This window comes from Panthera onca, chromosome C1 (genome assembly GCF_046562875.1).
Source record: "Panthera onca isolate mPanOnc1 chromosome C1, mPanOnc1 haplotype 2, whole genome shotgun sequence".
NCBI classification, from domain to species: Eukaryota; Metazoa; Chordata; class Mammalia; order Carnivora; family Felidae; genus Panthera; species Panthera onca.
Window position 1 is genome coordinate 33014704 of NC_138346.1, and position 24141 is coordinate 33038844.

General features: G+C 35.7%; 1 protein-coding gene and 1 pseudogene across 4 annotated transcripts in view; one reads left to right on the forward strand and one right to left on the reverse strand.

The window, feature by feature from the left end:
- Positions 1–24141, reverse strand: part of NBEAL1 (neurobeachin like 1) — a 180270-nt gene that overhangs the window by 143399 nt on the left and 12730 nt on the right. For 3 of the 4 annotated variants that reach the window (XM_078450986.2, XM_078450984.2, XM_078450985.2), the window contains exons 2-5: positions 13207–13298; positions 8724–8885; positions 7206–7287; positions 6518–6645 (exon numbers count right to left, since the gene is read on the reverse strand). In XM_078450986.2, the coding sequence (XP_078307112.1) occupies positions 6518–6645; positions 7206–7287; positions 8724–8885; positions 13207–13298 (464 nt within the window). Of the gene's footprint in view, positions 1–6517; positions 6646–7205; positions 7288–8723; positions 8886–13206; positions 13299–24141 lie in introns of those variants that run through there. The other variant, XM_078450987.2, reaches the window with a different exon arrangement.
- On the forward strand, positions 5240–6007 carry LOC132673133 (large ribosomal subunit protein eL36-like; annotated as a pseudogene).

The window sequence follows — 24141 nt, forward strand, 5'->3', positions numbered from 1 at the left end:
AAAGTCTGCTAGAACTGATACATGAATTCAGCAAAGTTGCAGGATACAAAATCAATGTACAGAAATCAGTTGCATTCTTATACACTAAAAATGAAGCAACAGAAAGACAAATAAAGAAACTGATCCCATTCACAATTGCACGCAGAAGCATAAAATACCTAGGAATAAATCTAACCAAAGATGTAAAAGATCTGTATGCTGAAAACTATAGAAAGCTTATGAAGGTAATTGAAGAAGATTTAAAGAAATGGAAAGACATTCCCTGCTCATGTATTGGAAGAATAAATATTGTCAAAATGTCAATACTACCCAAAGCTATCTACACATTCAATGCAATCCCAATCAAAATTGCACCAGCATTCTTCTCGAAACCAGAACAAGCAATCCTAAAATTCATATGGAACCACAAAAGGCCCCGAATAGCCAAAGTAATTTTGAAGAAGAAGACCAAAGCAGGAGGCATCACAATCCCAGACTTTAGCCTCTACTACAAAGCTGTCATCATCAAGACAGCATGGTATTGGCACAAAAACAGACACATAGACCAATGGAATAGAATAGAAACCCCAGAACTAGACCCACAAACGTATGGCCAACTCATCTTTGACAAAGCAGGAAAGAACATCCAATGGAAAAAAGACAGTCTCTTTAACAAATGGTGCTGGGAGAACTGGACAGCAACATGCAGAAGGTTGAAACTAGACCACTTTCTCACACCATTCACAAAAATAAACTCAAAATGGATAAAGGACCTGAATGTGAGACAGGAAACCATCAAAACCCTAGAGGAGAAAGCAGGAAAAGACCTCTCTGACCTCAGCCGTAGCAATCTCTTACTCGACACATCCCCAAAGGCAAGGGAATTAAAAGCAAAAGTGAATTACTGGGACCTTATGAAGATAAAAAGCTTCTGCACAGCAAAGGAAACAACCAACAAAACTAAAAGGCAACCAACGGAATGGGAAAAGATATTTGCAAATGACATATCGGACAAAGGGCTAGTATCCAAAATCTATAAAGAGCTCACCAAATTCCACACCCGAAAAACAAATAACCCAGTGAAGAAATGGGCAGAAAACATGAATAGACACTTCTCTAAAGAAGACATCCGGATGGCCAACAGGCACATGAAAAGATGTTCAACGTCGCTCCTTATCAGGGAAATACAAATCAAAACCACACTCAGATATCACCTCACGCCAGTCAGAGTGGCCAAAATGAACAAATCAGGACACTATAGATGCTGGAGAGGATGTGGAGAAACGGGAACCCTCTTGCACTGTTGGTGGGAATGCAAATTGGTGCAGCCGCTCTGGAAAGCAGTGTGGAGGTTCCTCAGAAAATTAAAAATAGACCTACCCTATGACCCAGCAATAGCACTGCTAGGAATTTACCCAAGGGATACAGGAGTACTGATGCATAGGGGCACTTGTACCCCAATGTTTATAGCAGCACTCTCAACAATAGCCAAATGATGGAAAGAGCCTAAATGTCCATCAACTGATGAATGGATAAAGAAATTGTGGTTTATATACACAATGGAATACTACGTGGCAATGAGAAAAAATGAAATATGGCCCTTTGTAGCAACGTGGATGGAACTGGAGAGTGTGATGCTAAGTGAAATAAGCCATACAGAGAAAGACAGATACCATATGGTTTCACTCTTATGTGGATCCTGAGAAACGTAACAGAAGCCCATGGGGGAGGGGAAGGAAAAAAAAAAAAAAAAAGAGGTTAGAGTTAGAGTGGGAGAGAGCCAAAGCATAAGAGACTGTTAAAAACTGAGAACAAACTGAGGGTTGATGGGGAGTGGGAGGGAGGGGAGGGTGGGTGATGGGTATTGAGGAGGGCACCTTTTGGGATAAGCACTGGGTGTTGTATGGAAACCAATTTGACAATAAATTTCATATATTAAAAAAATAAATAAATAAAATGCTGAGAGGCATAAAAAAAAAAAACCAAAAATAAATTATAACTGTCTTTTCAACTAAGGAAATAAAAAAAAACCCAAAAAAACAAATATCCTATCCAACTACTATGCTACAAACAATAAAAGCTGTCACTTTAGTAACACAATAAAAATATACTCCCACAATTTGTGATTCATGACTCATTCTAAAGGCGCTGTATTAAATGTAACTATGAACATACAGTTCCCATTATTGTTGTAGCAAAATTTAATATGCTAACATAAATAAAAGGGATGAAAACCGTTATACATAACAAAAACATTAGAGCATGAGTAGTCTGCACTACATGTTTTCAATAGGATAAGACAGAAGAACTAAAAATGAACTTAGTCTTGTACCATTTTTAGAACACAGCCTATTTGTTTCATCATTATCTGATATTTGGGTCAAGCATCTAGCACTTAGGACATGCTAATACATACCAATCTTCTGAGGACTGCAAAACGAGTTTGCATCTTAGTTTTTTAAGTTCATGTCCTTTGATCAATTATTTTGTGCTTCTTTTTTGTGCTGCCATCATGCCTAGGACATAACTATCTTTCTTAATCTTTAAACTTTTAATCTGGAAATAAATTCAAGCTCTCGCAAAATTTGCAAGAATAAAAATAGTACAAAGAACTTCAAATATCTCTTACTCAGGTTCACTGTTAAAATTTTATCCCAAATGCTTTATCATTTGCTTACTCTCTCCCCATATATACAGTGCACATGTATTTATATATACATATATTCACACATGTAACATTTTTCAGAGCATTTAAAAGGAAATTATGTACATTCTGGCATTTCTAAATACTTAAGTGAATACTTGCTAAGAAAAGGGATAGTGTCTTACACAATAACACAGTATAATTATAAATTTCTATACATGTAACATAATACATTTACCTACCATTCATAATTCAGTTTTGTCAAATGACCAAAGAATATCCTTAATAGCATTTTCTCCCCCTCTTAGTATAGCTTCCTATCCAGATATTACATTTAGCTGTCATGGCTTTTTTCCCTCCTTTAACCTAAAACATTTATGATATTTTTAAAGAATGCTGTCCCACACTCCCTCCTTTTATTCATTAAAATGTTCTTCATTTTGGGTTTCCTTAATGTTTCCATTCAATTAGATTCAGATTATGCATTCTTGGTTGGAATACTATAAAAGCAATAACGTGTCCTTGGAGCACCACAGTTGGAGGCCCAGATATCCATGTGCTTCTCACTGATGTTAATTTTGATAATCCAGTCAATGTACTATCCAGTACTGTACAAAATAATTACTAATTTTTCTTTTGCAATGAAGAAGTAATCTTTGGCGAAGCATTTTAAAACCATGCAAAAATCATGCTGCTTACCAAAACTTCCCTAGATTTAGCATCCTGATCCATATCTTCCCTTATAATTTGTGTAAAATGCTGATTTTTTTCCCAACACCCCTTATACATTTACTAATTGGCACTTGGCCTTCTACTATAAACAAGTGTCCTCCCTTCTCCCTTTATCTATCTATCTTTCTATCTATCTATCCATCCATCCATCCATCCATCCACCCTACTTATCATCTACTTATCATCTATTACTGGTATGGACTCATTAATTCCTTTTTTTCTGAATGGTTTATAATTCTTTTTTTGTTTTTTTTTTAATTTGAGGGGGTGGGGGGGGGGTAGGGAGAGGGGTAGAGGGAGAGAGAGAACCATACACAGCCTCCACACTCAGCAGGGAAAGCAATATAGGGCTCCATCTCCCAACCATAAGATAATGACCTGAGCTAAAATCAAGAGTCAGTCGCTTACCAAGTGAGCCACCCAGGTGGCTCACCCAATTCTTTTTTTTTTTTTTAGTAGTAAACTAACTCAACTACACCCAATGTGGAGCTCAAACTCACAACCCAGGGATCAACAATCACAGGCTCTACCAATTCAGTCAGTTTATAAGTCTTTTCAACAATTAATTATTTTCATGTATCCATTGTCTTAGATTTGGCCAGTAGGAGTCCCAGGGCATAACTAAATCTAATTAACTTGTTTTTATCTTTGGGCAGGTAATGAGTCCTACTAAACTTACACTGGGCACAAAATAGAAACTTGATAAATATACTTCTACATACATGTTTGAATTGAGTAAGTCCTTTTCAGGGAAGAATTCTTTCCCTACACCTATTTTAGTTACACTTGACAAAATCTTTCTAAATCAGTAAAATGCTACAAACAGAATCAAAACTGAAGCAATAGATTAATCAAATCTATTCAATTAAATCAAATTGCATATGGAGATATGAAAAAAATCTATATATTTTATGAAACAAGGTATTTTAAATGCCTCTGTAAGCAACAAACAGAAATAATAAATAAGAAAATATATACATTCCAAGTTTCCACTTAACTTCAGAATCAGATTAATTTATAAGGTATAAGTTACTGCTATAGCTCCCTTATATAGATCTCCCATGAGCTATAGATTTTTCCTAATTCCAGGATTTATTTTCAGTTATGTTTCATTTCCTTATCAAAGTTAAAGTAAGAGGAGTATGAACCTCTGCTTTACCATCTACCTCTAATGTAGTTCTTACCATTAGTAGCAAAATTGTTATTACATTTATTAGAGATAATACATGGACAGCTTCCAGCATAATTCCTGGCATGTATATTGCACACACACTCATGAATGCCACCACTGATCCCCTACTCTTTGTTCCTCTTCCTGTTGTCATCTTATATATGTAGAATTCTCTTTCTATGCTACAGTGTTTAAATCTCTTCTTGTTGTTGGCTCTCAAAAGTTGTTTTTGTTTTCTTTTACCAATTTTATTTGTTTTAGTTTGTTATCACATCTACTTTTTGTATCTTATCTCCTCCCAACTTTATTATTTTTTAAATTATTTTAACGTTTATTCAATTTTGAGAGAGAGAGAGCAAGAGCGAGCAGGGGAGGGGCAGAGAGAGAGGGAGACACAGGAACAGAAGCAGGCTCCAGACTCTGAGCTGTCAGCACAGAGCCCAACATGGGGCTCAAACTCACAAGCCGTGAGATCAGGACCTGAACCAAAGGCAGACCCTTAACTGACTGAGCCACCCAGACGCCCCTCCTTCTCCCAACTTAAATTTATTTTGTTCTTAAGATTCCTTTAAAAACCTCTCCTGTCATTTTCAGATTGATTTTATGTTCCTCTTTCTGTATATGTCTTTCTGTTTACAAAGAAAAACTGTCATTGTTTCAAAACTTAAAACGTTATCTTAGATTTGCCATTACTAACATATCTAAGGTGGAAGATGCAGAAGTACCAAGAGTGAGAGCAAGAGATGCCATTTTCTTAAGCAATCCCTGGCATAAATATGTCAAAATAGAGAGAACACTGGCTTGAGTACTGCGGAGCAGCAGCCACCCTATAGACGTGGGCCTCAACAAAGGCCACAAAGTGACTAAGAATGTGAGCAAGCCAAGGCACAGCTGCTGCCATAGAGCTGCTCAAGGTCTCCAAGGACAAGAATGCCCTCAGGTTCATCAAGAAAAGGGTAGGGAGGGGCACCTGGGTGGCTCAGTCGGTTAAGCGTCCGACTTCAGTTCAGGTTATGATCTCAAGGTTCGTGAGTTCGAGCCACACATTAGGCTCTGTGCTGACAGGTCAGAGCCTGGAGCCTGCTTCACATTCTGTGTCTCCCTCTCTCTCTGCCCCTTCCCTGCTCATGCTCTGTCTCTGTCTCAAAAATAAATAACATTAAAAAAAAAAAATTTTTTTTTTAAAAGAAAAGGGTAGGGAGACACACACACACACACACACACACACAAACTAAGAGGAAGAGAGAGAAGATGAGCAACCTGGCAGCCATGAGGAAGGCAGCAGCCAAGAAGGAATGAACCCATCCTCTCTGTATGTAATAAAGCCTCTTTGGTGGTGGGAGGGGTGGGGGTGGAAAGAACATTGATTAGTCAAGAACCAAAGTGATGAATGAGTAGAAAGACTATAAATGGAGCACTCTTCTTTTTGAGCCCTGAACTGGTCATTAACTATTGTCATTAAGCTGCAAACCCATCATCCTATATTCTATCTGTTTTGTAAGGCTGTGACAGGCACTCTACACACAATACTTCTCTTTTTCCAGGTACTCAACTGTTGGGTTCACCAATAGTGAATATTAAGTGGAACCTGGAGAGGCGCCTGGGTGGCTCAGTCAGTTGAGCATCTGACCGGCTCAGGTCATGATCTCACCACTCGTGAGATCGACCCCGCTTCGGGCTCTGTGATGACAGCTCAGAGCCTGGAGCCTGCTTCGGATTCTGTGTCTCCCTCTCTCTCTGCCCCTCTGCCACTATCTGATTATTAGCATTCAACTGCATTACAAAATAAAAATTCTGAGCAAATTATTTATCTGGAAGTGGCAGTTTTTACTAATTCATTACTTCCAATATAGCTTTCTATCTGAGATAGAGATAGGGGTCTTATACACATCTTACCAATTTTTTTCATAGAGAATAAGACCTGCATTGAAGAATTACATATATTTACGACATTAAGGTTTTAAGTGAACATTATGATTTATAAGACATACCCTGAAATTCTATGCCTCCAATTCCGATATGGATCATATAAACTTTCACAAAATGCCAATGCATGGATTACAAATTCTTCAATAGATGTCTGATCTGCCAATTCCTTCTCTTTTTTTTTGCTTTTTAACTGAAAGTAGAGTTAAACATAAAATTGTATTTAGTTAAAAATGTTAAAACTGCTTAACATTCTTATCTACATCATTAAAAGACAACACCTTTCATTGATCATCTAATAAATCATTTTTATTCAAATAAACCTAAGTTCCAACTGAGTTTAAAGAGTCAGTTAATCATATGGACTAGATATAACCCTTCAAATGTTAAATATGGCCTAGGAAGAGTTTCAAATGGATACCCAATCATCTTTGCAAAAAAGAATATGTTTTCAATAAGAGGAATATTTGATGATAAATAATACATAAGTTGACAAATTATATCACTGTAAAAAGCCATTTAGAAAACAGTAATTTTTGATTAAAATAAAATGTATTAACAATTGCTTCTCTTTTAGATAATATGTTTTAAGATGTCTAAAATATATAGTTCCTAATGGTAACTTTAATTCTCTTCTCAATTATTACCTCCTCTAAAAACATTTAACTTTACTAATTATAATATTAAAAAAAAAAAGGAAAACCTAGTTACTCTCAGTAAAGCAACAAAAGGAATATATTAATTCACACCTACTTGCTGAATGTAGAGTGTTGTCATAGTGATGATATGATTAATGTAAGAGCAAGTCCCAATTTCTTCCACATTAGACAGATTTCTGTGAGGAAAAACAAAGAATATTTATTACACATGAATAATGAGAAAAATGTATGCTCATGTATTCAAGCTGAATTTTGAAAATACATGTTGGCAAATGAAATGTAAATGACATTTATTAAAACTTAAAATCAATATGGTTATATAACTGCTTTCTCACTAAAACTGTAAAATACACCTCATGCAACATTTAACTACTACTATAAGCAGAAACATTTAAGAAGTACATGCTGATCAACATTTATTTATTATAGAAAAATTGAAAAATATCACAAAGCAGAAACAAAAGAGAAACAGTTATTTATCTACAGGATATCTGATTTCTTTAAAATTGTACTAAGTAGTTAACAGGACAAAAATCAACACACCAACTCATGTCTTATCACCTAAGTAAACCCTTTTTCCTCAACTGTTTTAATTCTTGTATTATTTTTCTAAATTTTAAGGATGATAAAGAGCACAAAATCAGCAAAGTGTCTACAGTTCTGGAAGAGCCTAAATTAGGAAAGAAACGTTTTAGCAATAATTACTCAATTTTTCCATGATTCCTGCATCAAATGCAATGAACAATGAAGGAAACGTAAATAAATGCACAGTAAATTAAATCCCTGTTTGACTACTAATTAATTCTAAAATATTTATTAAAAAAATAGTACATACTATAAGAAATGTATTCCAAAAACAAGAGAGGAGGCATACAGTGCCCCTAACCCAACCATTCTTAAATTTATATATGCCGGTTAATGCTCAATTCAAGAAAAATTAGATTGCCTAAACTCTTTGGAGTCAGAATTTTCATAAGTAAGGCTCAAGCTCTGTATTCCTATTAAGCTTCCCAGTTGATACTTATACACACCAAAATTTAAGTACCACAGACCTAATCAGCTATCAACCCGGAAAATATAGACTATAAAATAATTATACTTTCTTTGGCAAAATTATAAAATTAAAGATTAGAAAAATACATTTCACAAATGATAATGCACAGCACTAAAAATGTATGTATGGTTTACAGGTGAGGACCACACAGAAAATACAAATTCTTGGGTTAGGTAAAAACTCCCATCACTGTCCTTACAGCAATTTTTATTTTTTTAATCTTGGCTGAATCTCTGTATAACTAAGTATGGTAACTAAAAGGCTGTCCAATAGCGGCATCTGGCTCGCTCAGTCAGTGGAGCATGTGATTCTTGGTATCGGGTTGTGAGTTCAAGACCCACAATGAGCATGGAGCCTACTTTAACCAACTAACTAACTAAATAAATAAATAAACAAACAAATAAATGGTTTTCCAATATAATAAATCAAAAGCCTTTCACAGAAGGTGCACGCAATCTTTAAAGCTCCAAATGAGCAATAAACACCATTAATAATAATAAATGCATTATTCTTTTGATAATTATTTAAAACAGATAGCTAGTTTGTTTATACAGATACCTGCAAAGAATAATGAAGAACTTGACGAGCAAAACTGACAAAGTTTGTTGCTGTTCCTCTAACCCATCTGCCATTTTCTGAACACACTGTAGTAGCTGGATCCTTAGAACCTGCAGAATATTATCAGGAAGTAGAGATATTCCTGGAGGCACATCATCTACCCTACAATTAAGGGGAAAAAGTAAGAAGGGTGATTAAGTACAGGAAGAAAATTTTTGGCAGTTTAAAACAATTGCATTTTCACCTCAAATTCCTAAGAAGCTCTTTTATTTCAGGTGCTCAGTACCTTCTTTGCAAGGCACCACCAGAAGATCAGTGTGACACTTTAGAAGATTAGTAGAGCAGAGTAAGTAGTCTTACTTCAGAACAGGCTTACAGAAAAGAGAGTAAGAAAGAGAGTCTCTTTACTACCTTCAATTGTGCTATTTTCAAATAAAATTTTTAGAATATAAATTAGTTCAACGTCTACTTAGAAATAAAATCTATATGTATATATGTATGTGTGTATACCATTTCTAAAAGAAACAATAACTAGCAAATAAAAATGAAGTACCTATAACTAGGTTTAATATCTGTCAACTGCTTTACTAAATAAACAACATTCAACTACCTATAGGTTCCCAAGCTATGTGGTCAGAAGAGGGAGAGAAGATAACCAGCACAAGGAAAGGAAATAAACAAATAAACAGATGAAGAGATAAACAGATGGAGAACCCCAAGCAGGAGCATTAATACATTAAAAAAAATTTTTTTTAATGTTTATTTTTGAGAGAGAGAGAGCGCATGAGCAAGGAGGGCCAGAGAGAGAGGAAGACACAGAATCTGAAGCAGGATCCAGGCTCTGAGCTCTCAGCACAGAGCCCAACGCGGGGCTTAAACTCCTGAACCGCGAGATCATGACCTGAGCCAAAGTCAGACACTCAGCCGACGGAGCCACCCAGGTACCCCACATTAATACATTTTTAAGTAACATTCCAATTTTTTTCTAAGTTTTTTTGTTTAAGTAACATTTCAATATTTTGTGACAACTGGTTTTTGGATAAGACGACCATCAGTTTCTTTACAGACAAAAACCAACACTGGATATGACTGGCTACTCTCTCTCACAATTCCCCTGGAATCAAAGTGAAAAGACCTGTGTACTTAAGTTCCACCTCTGTCCCATGAAGCATTAATTTAATCTCTGAGGTGCCCTAATCTCTAAAATTGTAATATCATCTGCCCTATTTCACAGGGTTCTGAAGCCAAAAGTCAATGTACATTTTTAGCTATGATATATGTAAAGAACTATAAAAATGTAATATATTTTAAATACACCATCACTAAAGCCTAAGAATCTTTTCCTAAACCACTAAATACTAATTTTCCTATCTCTATTAAGAAAAATACCCAATCACAGGGAGCCTGGGTGACTCAGTCAGTTAAGTGTCAGACTTTTGATTTCAGCTCAGGTCATGATCTCCCAAACCGTGAGATCTCACAATTTGTGAGATCAAATCCTGCAATGGGCCCTGCACTGACAGTGCAAAGCCTGCTTGGGACTCTCTCTCTCTCTGCCCCTCCCCACTCATGCTCGCCCCATGTGTGCGCGCTCTCTCTCAAAATAAAGAAAGAAAAATACCCAATCGCAAAGGAGCACCATGAAGAGCTCCTATAATTAAATGACAATTATACTTGATAATAGTCTCTTCTTCAGATAAGGCTTAATATGAAGACTTACTACTATTTTTATACTGAGTATAAAGCTATTTTATTCATTGTAGCCAGAAAAATTTGAGGCACATTACCAATAATCTCATAAATATATATGTTAATATTTTTAGCCTCTTTCTGAACCACCCTGCAGCATAAAGTGCTTTATAAAATAAACACCTGACTTTAATTATACAGAACTCACAAAGCACATTATCAAGGTTGCCAAATTCTATAACCACATCACAAAAACACATGTTTCATTTTAATCTGGGCATCACTTCACTTGTATTCTGGATTCTTCCATTCTCTCTTATTTATAGGTGGTACCAGAAAAACTGTCATTTTTATATATACTTTTTTCCTGCTAAAGAGCTCAAAAGAGGTGATTAGAAAAACCAAAGTAACTTCAAAATAATAAAGATTTAAATTTAAAAATATAACTGATTTTCAAGACTAAGCTAAACTATTCCTATTCACTTTTCCCAAAACATAAGTCAACAAAGAAACATGAGACTTCCTAATATTCAATCCTAGTTACTTAAAGGATTAGTTCCCTTTTTCCTGAGTTGTCCTATCTTCTATTTGCATTTTTTAAAATTTTACTAGACAGGAAAAAGTTAGCTTCTAGAAGAGAAATCTATTGTTGTATTTACTAACACTCATTATAAAATTTGGGCTTGGTTAGAACATAACTTAGAGGTAAAGTTGAAATTTTTGGCCATGTTCCTAATGTGATGAATATTTAAGAATTTGGAAGCATTTTCCCACCACCAGTACTTTATTGCCTCCAAATACTAAGCTCCTTTTGCTGAAATTTCCCAATCTCCAGTAATCTGTTCCACTCTTCTGTTTGGCTACTGAATGTCTGTATTAAACAGCTGCCCATTGTTGTCTCCATCTAACACAGGAAAAAGTCCAGCTTAGATCTCAAGGCTTTAAATTCTGGTAAAAGCACTCCTTGTCTTGCATTATAAATTCCCTAACTTAGAAGTTTTAGAAAGTCAGTTTAATTTAAATGAGGATTATCTATGAGTTTCTTATCTTTAAGATGAACTGACTAGTTTTATACATCTGCCACAAAGTATTCACTTGAAAAACTAGAAGTTTTCTATTAGTAAAATCTAAATTCATGGTGTAGTTTCCTGGCAGATTTGAAATAAAATTTTAAATAAGCCAACTAAGTCATGAATAAAGCAATGTGCTGGCATTTTTCATCTGATTTTAAATATAGTGGCAATATACTTCTACACAATGTTTTTAGAAATGACCTCCCAAGAAAGAAGACATGTATAACAAGTGCATCTTACAAAACTGAGAAGACTTCATTCCAATATTCCAAGCATTCAAAGGCCCAAATCCTGACTCCCATTAAATCCTTAGGCTCATGATTTATTTTTCTTTTCATGTGTATTTATTTATTTTGAGAGGGGGGGGGGGGAGGGAGGGAGGGAACATGTACATGCAAGCAGGGGAGAGGCAGAGAGGGAGAGAGAGAATCCCAAGCAGGCTCTGAGCTGTCAGTGCAGAGCCCGATGCAGGACTCAATCTCACAAACTGTGAGATCATGACCTAAGCCAAAATCAGGAGTTGGACACTTAAACAACTGAGCAACCCGGGTGCCCTGTTAGGCTCATGTTTTAATGTGAGCTGCAAATTATTAAATAAAAGCACTTCTAAGCACAAACTATAAAAATACTCTTTGAAGAGTAGAAATCAATAATATGTAATATTATTTTGAGCTCAAGATTTAACATTTTTCAACATTTAAAACCTGTTATAAATAGTCTAATACAGAACTCTGAAACGATACTTATAAATAATGAAGCACTAGTGCTTTCTGAGCATTAAGCACATCTTTTAAGTTCAGTGCCTTGGTCCAAAGCTCTAATGATTTCTTCTCTGAATTATTAAAATTGCCTCTTAACTGGGCTTCCCTGTCTTCAGTCTCAATTCTTTCCAATTCAACCTCCTACTGCTACCAAAGGGACTTTTAAAAAACAAACTTGATTATGACAATCTCATGCAGAAAATAGTAGAGCCTCATATCTTCCATAACAAAAAATCAAAGTCCATTAGCAATGCATGCATGGCATTTCATGATCTGGCTCCTGATTCTCCAGACTCTACTCACCCATGCCCATCCTCTTACTGCGTATGTCCATCCCCAAACTGCACTTTCCTCCTTGAAGATTTTTAATTCTCTCGATACTCTTTCTCATCATCAACCACCACCCATTTCTCCCCTTCCATATCAATATATGTATAAAATGGAGTTCCTTTTGTGGCTAGAAGTGTCTAGTGCCTCCTCGTTTCTCCAGCTTTTTACCCTAGCCAACCTGACCTCTCTTACCTAACATCTACAAGGTCTTCAAGATGGTTTCATATACAGTAAAAACTTCACCTGGGAAGTGATCTTATACTTTCACTTGCACTTTTCCACAAAATTTGAATTTTTCTCCCATTTTATGATATTTAAATCCAGCTTTGAAAACTTCGCCTCTTCCACGTTATTTTCTAAGGCCTCTATAATAAAACCATACTGGTAAGCATAGCGCGTTCATCAGTCAGAGAAAAACAAATATCATGAATTCACTCATACGAAGAATTTAAGAAACTGAACAGATGAACATATGGAAAGGGAAGCAAAAATAGGATAAAAATAGAGAAGGAGACAGACCATAGAGACTCTTAAATACAGAGAACAAATTGAGGGTTGCTGGTATGGTACTGGGTGTGGGGGTGGGCTAAATGGGCAATAGGCATTAAGGAGGGCACTGTTTCTACATACCTGGTAGGCAGCTTTTCAAAGTCAACATCTAAGAATTGTTCATAGCTAGAAACAAAATTGTCCAACCATAGCTTCAGATAATCCGGATCTTTCTGGAATAAGAAAAACAATATTAAATATATGTACGTGTCAGGAAAAAAAAAACATGCTTTCATTCCTGTTAAGCAGGTATGAAGTGACAAATCTGAAGAAACAATAATATGAAATCTCTTGAGTGATATTCAGGAAAACATTAAGTGTGGTTTTAAATGTCTTTTAATGGAAAATACAAATCAAAGCCACACTGAGATACCACCTCATACCGGTCACAGTGGCTAAAATGAACAAATCAGGAGACTATAGATGCTGGTAAGGATGTGGAGAAACGGAACCCTCTTGCACTGTTGGTGGGAATGCAAACTGGTACAGCCGCTCTGGAAAACAGTGTGGAGGTTCCTCAAAAAATTAAAAATAGAACTACCCTATGACCCAGCAATAGCACTGCTAGGAATTTACCCAAGGAATACAGGAGTGCTGATGCATAGGGGCACATGTACCCCAATGTTTATTGTAGCACTTTCAACAACAGCCAAATTATGGAAAGAGCCTAAATGTCCACCAACTGATGAATGGATAAAGAAGATGTGGTTTAAATATACAATGGAATACTACTTTGGCAATGAAAAAGAATGAAATTTGGCCATTTGCAGCAACATGGATGGCAATGGAGGGTATTATGCCTAGTGAAATAAGTCAGTCAGAGAAAGATACCAAATGTTTTCGCTCATATGTGGATCTTGAGAAACTTAACAGAAGATCATGGGGGAAGGGAACGGGCAAAACAGTTACAGAGAGGGAAGGAGACAAACCATAACAGACTCTTAAATACAGAGAACTGAGGGTTGAGGGGGGGTGGGGAAGAGGGGAAAGTGGGTGATGGGCTTTGAGGAGGGCACTTGTTGGGATGAGCACTGGGTGTTATATGGAAGCCAATTTGACAATAAATTATATTAAAAAAGAAAAATAAATAAAATGTCTTTTAAGTATAGTGAACCCTCAAATGACTTCCCATGTAACTCACACAAAGAGCTATACTCTTAACAATGTCCCGTAAGATTCTAAACAATTTTCCCTCCCGTATCTCTGTGATCTTATCCACTATCACCCTCTACTTCATGTCCCTGGCTGTTACTGGGACATGCCAGACATACTCCCACCTTATGGTCTTTTAATAGCTGTTTTCTCTACCCAGAAGCCTCTTCCCCCAAATAGATGAATGGCTAACTCCCTCATCTTCTTCAAGTCATTCCTTAAATGGCATTCTCAAGAAAGCTTACTTTTACCCTTTCTTAAAACTGCAAATCTTCTTACTAACCTTTACCTGACACTATTGTGTTTCCCCAGCCTGTGGTGCTTTCTCACCTTCTACCGTAACATATTATTTACTTATTAATTTATTGTCTGTCATTTCCCCTAAAATGTAGGCTTCACAAGTGCAAGGCCTTTCTAAGGGCTTACCATGAGCAACTTCTTTTTGTTTACTAATGGATACCAAGTGCTTAAACAATGCCTGGCACTGACCAGGTGCTCAATAAATATTTGTTCATGAATTAATGAGAAACACAAAATACATAAATAAAATAAAATCAGAGATACACCATTAACCTAAACATAAAAACTAAAACTAAACTCTTCTAGAAGAAAATATAGGGGGAGTACCTTTGCAACTTTGGGTAGACAAAGATTTCTTGGCTAGGCCACAAAAAAATCACAAACCAAAAATAAATTAAATAAATAAATAACTCATAATCAAAATTAAAAACATCTATTCAGCAAAAGACACCATTAAGACGATGAAAAGGCTAGCCATACATGAGCTGAAAATATTCTTAATACATACACTTAACAAAGGACTTACACCAAGAATATATAAAGAACTCCTAAAAATCAATACTAAAAAGACAGCAACTCAACAATGGTCGGACACTTTACAAAAGGGAATACATAAATGACCAAATAGTGTAAGAAAGCATGATCAACAACATTAGTTATCCAGAGAAAAGCAAATAAAAATCAAATGGAATACCCATTACACACCCACTAGAATGGCTAAAACTAAAAAGTCTGACCACACCAAGTGTTGGAGATGTGGAGCAACTAGAACTCACACTTCTGGTAGCAGTATAAAATGGTGTAATCATTTAGAAAATAGGAAGTTTCTTTTAAAATTAAACACAGACATACCACACGGCCCCTCCTTGAGAGAAAAAATATATATAACTACAAAAACATACAAAAATATTCACAGATTTATTTTTAATAGGCAAAAGCTAGAAACAACCCAAAATTCCATCAACCAGTTAACTGACAAAGAAATCGTGGTATATTCATACAGTGGAATGCTATTCAGGAATAACACTTAATAGACCCATTGATACAACAACAAATAGAAATTTCAAGAACAGGGGCACCTGGGTGGCTCAGTCGGTTAAGGCCTCTCACTCTTGATTTCAGTTCAGGTCATGATCTCATGGTTTCGTGAGTTTGAGCCCCACCTTGGGCTTTGTGCTGACAGTGCAGAGCCTGCTTGGGATTCTCTCTCTCCCTCTCTCTGTGTCCCTCCCCCACTCATGCACTCGCACTCTCAAAACAAATAAATAAACATTAAAAAAAGATCTAAAATTTTTCAAAAACATATTGAGCAAGAAATACCAGGCATTAAAGTTTAGACACTGTAGGATTTCATTTATACAAACTTCTAGAGCAGACTATGGTGACAGAAATTAGATCACTGGCTGGCTGTCCTTTGGAGGACTACAAAGGGACACAAAGGGAAGTTTCCTAAGTGATAGAAATGTTCTCTTATATAGTGGTTACACAAATGTTTGTTTATATCAAAACATGAAATCTGACACTTAAAATTTGTGCATTTTATGGTCTGTAAGTTATATCTCAAAGTTTATTTAAAGAAAAAAGGATTCTTCAGAAATGTCATTAAATATACACTGCATCATTAAAAATGATGCTCAGATTTATTTCCTTCCTCTCAATACTTCTTTACTGCAGTAAATTTCAATGATACTCAGAAGTCCTACTTAGCCATTAAATATTATTAGTTAGGCAGTGCTCTTGGATAAAGGGAACTCAAGTAATTTATTTCCCTAAAATAAAAGCATTACACTACAAATCAGAATTGCTAAAAGAATGTTCCCAGAATATGCAGAGACTGCTGACCTTTTGTGTATTTGTTTTTTCTATTTATATACTGTTCCAAAATCAGATCATGAATTGCCACTATCTACATGATGACTGAGAAAGAAAATGGAAATATCTCAGAAAAAGAACTACCTCATATGAGAAATTTTCTCAAGGGTTCCAATACTTGTTATTTTCATTTTCAACTAGCACATTATTCATTTATTCATTTACTCATTTATCCATTCAGGATAGGATTCCAGAAATACAAGTAGGTGGAGTTTTCCTTACCATTGTTGCTTTTAATAAAGCATAGGATTATCTTTCTGTAAAAGTTCAATACAAAACAGTCTCATAACACCATAAAGAATTCATGCATTTCTCCTCATAGTTTACTTAGGAACTCTACAATATCTGGTTCAAAGTCTAAAGGTCAGGGTTACCAATTGGTTGTCAGGTACAGAGTTCTTCTAGGAATTTGAACAATCATTAGGGAAGAAATGGTACTTAAATCTGAATATGTTTTGTTTAGTAAAAGTAAGGCAGTTACAGTTTTTTGAGCACATGCCATGTGCTCAGTACTACAGCAGGTATTTTAAAAAAATATGTATCATCCCATTTATTCCTTAAACCTATCCAGAGGTTTCATTTCCCCATTCTGTAGAAAAGGGATGTTCTAGAATATATAACTTGTCTACAGTCATACAGCTAGTAATTGATAGTGCTGGGATTAAAGTGCAAGATATATGACTCCAACTGTACTCCTTCCCCTACACTATACTGTCTTTGAATTATAAGCACTACTTTAGTGAGCAAATAAGAGGAAAAGAGTTGGGGTCAGTAAACTCAGGGCCATAAACAATTTAACACATAATACAGCCACATTCCACACAGCCTGACAAAATTCTTAGAGAATCTACATTTTACTGTCAAAAACCATAAAAAGAAAGATCTCCACACACCCAGAAACCGTATTAATTAAATTTTCAAGCTTAGTCACTTTCATGGTTAAGAGTTTGGCATACTGAAACACCACAGTATGGTCTCTCTCTCCATTTGTACATTAATTAAATACAACCCACAAATGTATTATATACTGCAGGAACACTGGGGTCCAATTATGTAGACTCTTAATACCTGCCCTGCTACTTTCTTAAACAAGTTATCCTATGTTTGCACATCAATTTTATCCTCTATAAAAATGAGTCTGATAGTATCTTTGTGAAAATTAAATAATCTATTTCAAGGACTTAGAACAATGCCTAGCACAAAGTATATGCTCAAGTATTAATATTATTTTTATAACCTACGATGTGCCAAAAACTAGGAAACTCACATAAAACAGGAATATTCTGGGCAACACATTTAAATATTTCATGATGCCCCTTGCCTAATGATTTTAATTGTATTCTTTTCCTATCAAATATTTGTATTTATGGGCTGTGTGACTTTAGGCAGGTTACTTCATCTCTCTGATCCATTCTTCATCTATTAATATTTCCTACCTCATAGAGTACTGAAGGCACTAAATGAGATAATATATGTAAAGCATTCAACAATGCCTGCCATTTAGCAATTACTCAAAATGTTTGTTACCATTAAGATACAGACTCTGCTATCAAGCTGGTCATAATCCAATGTAATAAGTAGTTATGAAATAATTACAAAATCACCTTTGATTTTGCAAACATTTGTCCAACCATCTGCCATTGTTTAAGATAGTCCTTCATTTGAACTGTTATGTAGTTATATACTAGTGTTTGCAGTCAAATGCTCTACCACTGAGCTATACACCCCCTATGTACTAGTCTTTATAGCTTCAATTTCTCCTCCCTATACACAGCTACTAATGGGATTTGTTAAATTTAAATCTAGTCATTTCTTCTCTCCTGTTCAAATACTTTCGATGGCTCCCCATTACCACAGCATGAGGTTTAAACACTGAGAGAGAGATGTGCTGTCCAATAGGGTGGCCACTAGACAAATGTGATTACTTAAATTACATCTTAAGATCCACTCTCCTGTGGGGATGCTTTAGTAGGAAAGGGAATTAAAAGACCCATACAGGGGCATCTGGGTGGCTGAGTTCGTTAAGCATCCAACTTCAGCTCAGGTCATGATCTCACCATTATGAGTTCAAGCCCCACATAGGGCTCTCTGTTGTCAGCATAGAGCCCGCTTCAGATCCTCTGTACCCCTCTCTGCCTCTCCCCCACTTGCACTGTCTCTCAAAAATAAAATAAACATAAAAAAATTAGAAAAAAAAAGAGAGACCCATACAATTTCACCTAGTTCTTAAGGGGTAAGTACAGGTAAGAATAAGGGAATACCTTACTTCCTTCATGCAAGGATATTTGGGTTGTAGTATTCTTTCAACTTTTAAAACTATAAACTTTTGCTCTTCCTGTAAGTGGCCCAAGGTGATCTCTGAAAATGGTTAGCTATTCACATGACCCGGAAAAGACCACAAATTCATGTAAATCAAGAGGTTCAAATCTTCGTGTTCACTTCAAGAATATATGTGAAACTGCCCAGACCATCTACGGTATGCATATCCAAAAAGCCACCAAGTATCTGAAAGCTGTCACTTTGCAGAAGCAATGGGTGCCATTCCAACGCTACAATGGTGGAGTTGGTAGATGTGCCCAGGCCAAACAGTGGGGCTGGACACAGAGTCGCTGGCCCAAAAAGAGTGCTGAATTTTTACTGCACATGCTTAAAAATGCAGAGAGTAATGCTGAACTTAAGGGTTTAAATGTAGATTCTCTGGTCACTGAGCACATCCAGGTAAACAAAGCCCCCAAAATGCGGCATAGAACTTACAGGGCTCATGGTCGGATTAACCCATACATAAGCTCTCCCTGCCACATTGAGATGATCCTTACTGAAAAAGAGCAGATTGTTCCTAAACCAGAAGAGGAAGTTGCACAGAAGAAAAATATATGGCAGAAGAAACTGAAGAAACAAAAACTTATGGCCAAGAGTAAATTATGCAACAAATAAATGCAAATAAAAGTAAAAACAGGGGCGCCTGGGTGGCGCAGTCGGTTAAGCGTCCGACTTCAGCCAGGTCACGATCTCGCGGTCCGTGAGTTCGAGCCCCGCATCAGGCTCTGGGCTGATGGCTCGGAGCCTGGAGCCTGTTTCCGATTCTGTGTCTCCCTCTCTCTCTGCCCCTCCCCCGTTCATGCTCTGTCTCTCTCTGTCCCAAAAATAAATAAAAAACGTTGAAAAAAAATTAAAAAAAAAAAAAAAAAAAAAAAAAAGTAAAAACAGAACACTGGTTGTCTTTATTATTAAACATATTTCAAGTATCCTCACAAAATGGATCAAATAGGTTTTCTTCTGATTAGAATTAGAAACAGATTATTCTGTTAGCACTGTGCCACTAATTTTGGTTCATAAACATGTTTTGAAAAAAATAAATTTAATTAACTGATTAACTAAAAATAAATTAATTAAAAATTAATTAATTAAATACATAAAAATAAATAAAACCATAAACTTTTAAATGCATATACATATTTCAACCAATACTGTGAAGCTTCCAACTTGCATGAGTTGCATTGTAAAAGTTCACTTCAATCAGTTACATTTATAATATAGTTTCTAACATCCTACCAAAAGAAGATAAATCCTGCCCCCCAAAAGAATCATTACTTTTATTTTTTTTAATGTTTATTCATTTTTGAGAAACAGAGAGAGACAGAGAGTGAGTGGGAGAGGGGAAGAGAGAGAGGGCAACACAGAATCTGAAGCAGGCTCCAGGCTCTGGGATGTCACCCCAGAGCCCGATGCGGGGTTTGAACTCACAGACCACAAGATCATGACCTGAACTGAAGTTGGACATTTAACCAACTGAGCCACCCAGGCGCCCCCCCCCCACACACACAACGAAACATTATTAATGGTAATTCATCTTTCAGGCCATCCGTCAAGTTTTTCTGACAGAACCTAGCTACCTCAAAATACATTTAATAAATACATACCAACTAATTAACAGTACTAGACTCTATGGCTATCACGACAAGTAAAACATAATCTTAAATCAATTGTACCTCAAAAAAATACGTAATCTTATCCTCAAAGTGCTCACTGTTCCATAGAAAAGAGGCATAAACAAATAAATGAAAAATAGCACAAGTGACACAGTTATAAAAAGTACTGAAATAATAAAAAGGGAGTTATGGACCCTCAAAATTGTAAGTAACTGAGTAGCAGAACCACTCAAAAGTTTTTCACAGATTATAAGCAGATATACTCAAGGAGGAGGGAATTCCAGATAGAAAACAGCAAGATATTATCAAAGATGTACAATACCTAGTTCTGTTAAATAAATAAAACTGGAGAAGTCAGAATTTCCTGAGCAAGTACTTAGGAACACTGTTCACTATGATGGCAAATACAATGTGAAGTTAGACAAAAAGGAGAAAACCAAAAATGGCTGTGCTTCATCAAGTTTGAGAAGCACTAGTTAAGCAAAATTAAACACAATTTTTAACAACATATTATCTTTAAGATGAAATATGCCTTGGGGCGCCTGGGTGGCTCAGTCGGTTGAGCATCCGACTTCGGCTCAGGTCACGATCTCATGGTTCGTGAGTTCGAGCCCCACGTCGGGCTGTGTGCTGACAGCTCAGGATCTGGAGCCTGCTTCAGATTCTGCATCTCCCTCCCTCACTCTCTGCTTCTCCCCTGTTCATATTCTGTCTCTCTCTCAAAAAATAAATAAAGATTAGACAAAGCTTTTTTTAAAAAGATGAAATATGCCTTGTGAATGGCATTGGAAGTGGTAGTTATAATGTGAAATTTTTAAGAACTATATAACCATGAACCTTATATTCCTGACTTATTAGTTTTATCAAAGACACAACTTATTTGGTTGATCTTTTCCATTACATGTATTATTTCATTAATTTCTAAAAAAATTTTATTAAACAAAATTTCAAACATACTTATAGAAGTAGAGAGAATTGTGTAATGACTTAGCTTTAATTATCAAATCATGCATGAACAATAATCTTTCACCTGTATCCCCATTCTCAACTAGATCATTTTGAAACAAACACATCATTTCATCTACATTTCAAAACATATTCCTAAAAGGAATTTTTTAAAAATATGAAATATTATCACATCTGAAAAAATTAGCAGCTCCTTTATATCAGTTACTGTTCAAGTTTTCCTGATTTGCTTACAAATATTCTTTTTTTAAGTCTGATAAGATCAGGACCCAAATAAAGTCCACAAATTGCATTTGGTTGGTGTATTTTTAGCTCTATTTAAACCTATGGGTTTCCATTACATTTACTTTTGGCCTAATTTATTGGTTGAAGACTCTGGGTCATTTGTGAAATAGTATTTCTCACATTAGGACTTTGCTGACTGCTTATTCTTAGGTCATTTGACATGTTCCTCGGCCCTCTATATTTCCAATTCATTAGTAGATCTAGAAACTATCAAATTTAGATTCTTTTTTTTTTTTGGCAAAAAATACTACATAGGTGTTGCCATGTATGTCCTTCAGAAGGTACATCTGATCATCCTTTTCTAGATCTAGTATTTTATGAGTAATTTTTTAATAATAAACCTCCTAATTTCCTTGTATCACCATTACTACTAGAAAGATTTGCAAAAGAAACTGCTATTAACTTAATCTCATTTCCACGTTCCTAAGTAAGACCATATCCATTTACACATTATGTTTATGCCATTCATCCCAAGATGTTATATAATAGATAATGATTTATCAAAATTAAACGTACTCCTGGGCACCTGGATGGCTCAGTTGGTTAGGCATTTGACTCTTGATTTCAGCTCAGGTCGTGATCTCACGGTTCAAGGGTTCATGCTCCACATCGGGCTCCATGCTGACAGTGCAGAGTCTGCTTGGGATTCTCTCTCCCCCTCCCATGCTCACATGTGTGCTCTCTCTCTCAAAATAAATAAACTTAAAAAAATTTAAATACACCCCTTTTTATGTCAGCCTTCTTATATGCATATTATTTCCTGCAATATATAAAAAAATAAACATAATAAATGAGAATTTTCATATTAAAAATAACATTACAATTTGCCCCACTCTACTTTGTTCGGGTTTATTCTTGTCTTCTTGAAATGGATGGCATATTAATAATAAATCTCTGCATTACAAATTAAATTTAGGAGCTTAAACAATATTTTATCAGTTTTTTGGATCAAGAATTCAAAAGCAGCTCAGATGGGTGGTTCCTGCTCAGAGTTTCTCATGAGCCTTCATCATAATGAAGATGTCAAATAGGGCTGCAGTCATAGCAAAGCTTGACTGGGCTGGAAGAACTACTTTCTTTAAAAACCGTTTCTTTAAATGTTTATCTATTTTTGAGAGAGAGACACAGAGCGCGAGGTGAGGAGGAGCAGATAGAGAGGGACACAGAATCCGAAGCCAGCTCCAGGCTCTGAGTTGTCAGCACAGAGCTGAACTCGAGGCTCAGACTCACGAACCACAAGATCATGACCTGAACCGAGTCAGACGCCTAACCAATTTAGACACCCAGGCTCCCCTGGAAGAACTACTTTCAACCTCATTCATGTGGTGGCTGGCAAGGCTTCAGTACTTCACAAAATGGGCCTCTACATAGGACTGCTCATGACACAGCAGTTGGCATTCCCAAGTGAATGATCCAAGAAGATAAAGAGTAACTAAGATGGAAATAAGTGTCTTTTCTAATATCAGAAATGACATACCATCACTTTTGCCAAATTCTATTGGTCACCAGAGAACCCTGGTACAACATAGGAGAGGACTCTAAGGTTGGCAACCTCAAACGTCTAACTCATTAATTTTTAGCCTTTTTAAAAAACGTATTTATTTAAAGCCATAAATTTTCCTAAGTAATGTATAGCTGCTTCCTATCAGTTCTAAAATGCATAGTTTTATCATTCAGGACCCCCAAAATTCTAATTTTTATTATTCTTTCATCAAAGGTTTATTTAAAAGGGTGTTTCATGGCCTCCAAATTTTCCTTTTTAATCTATTTTGTTATTGATTTCTTCCTTCTCATTGTTAAATATACTCTATTATTTTGATCATTTGAAATTTGTTAAAATTTTCTCTAAGGTCTCCTGTAACATTTCTGTAAGTGTTTTGTGTGCTTGAAAGGAATGTATGTTGGGTATAGTGTTTTACATAAATCCCTTGTATCAAATTTGTCAATCCTATTGTTTAAATCTTGTATCTTTATGGATATTTTGTCTATTCAATCTATCAGTTACTGAAGTTTTAAAAAAAACTACTAAATCAAGTCAAATAGAAAAAAACCCCATATGTTCATTTGGGTTCAGAATTTGGTAATGTTCAGAATTACCCATGTAATTCTGTCAATGCTTGCTTTATTTTGAGACTATTTATAGGGTATACACAAATCTAAAATTGTTATATTTTCCTGGTTAATTGAACAGTTTTGTTTTGCTGAACATGGCTTTATTTCACTTTCCTCTGAAAAAATTTCATTGAATGGAAATAACAGACTGGTAAGTTTTTTCTTTAATGATGTCGACCTTTTCCCCTTCCATCATTATTACTGAAAAATCAGCTATTAATCTGTCATCCCTTTGAAGAGAATTTTTCTCTGGCAGCTTTTAAGATTTTTCCCTTTCTCTGGTTTTCTGCAAAACCATTACGGTTTCACTATGCTGTATCTTGGAATGGAGTTATTTTTACTTATGCTGTTTGAAATTCAGTGGATATTCATTAATCCTGGAATTTTCTCACCTGTAATC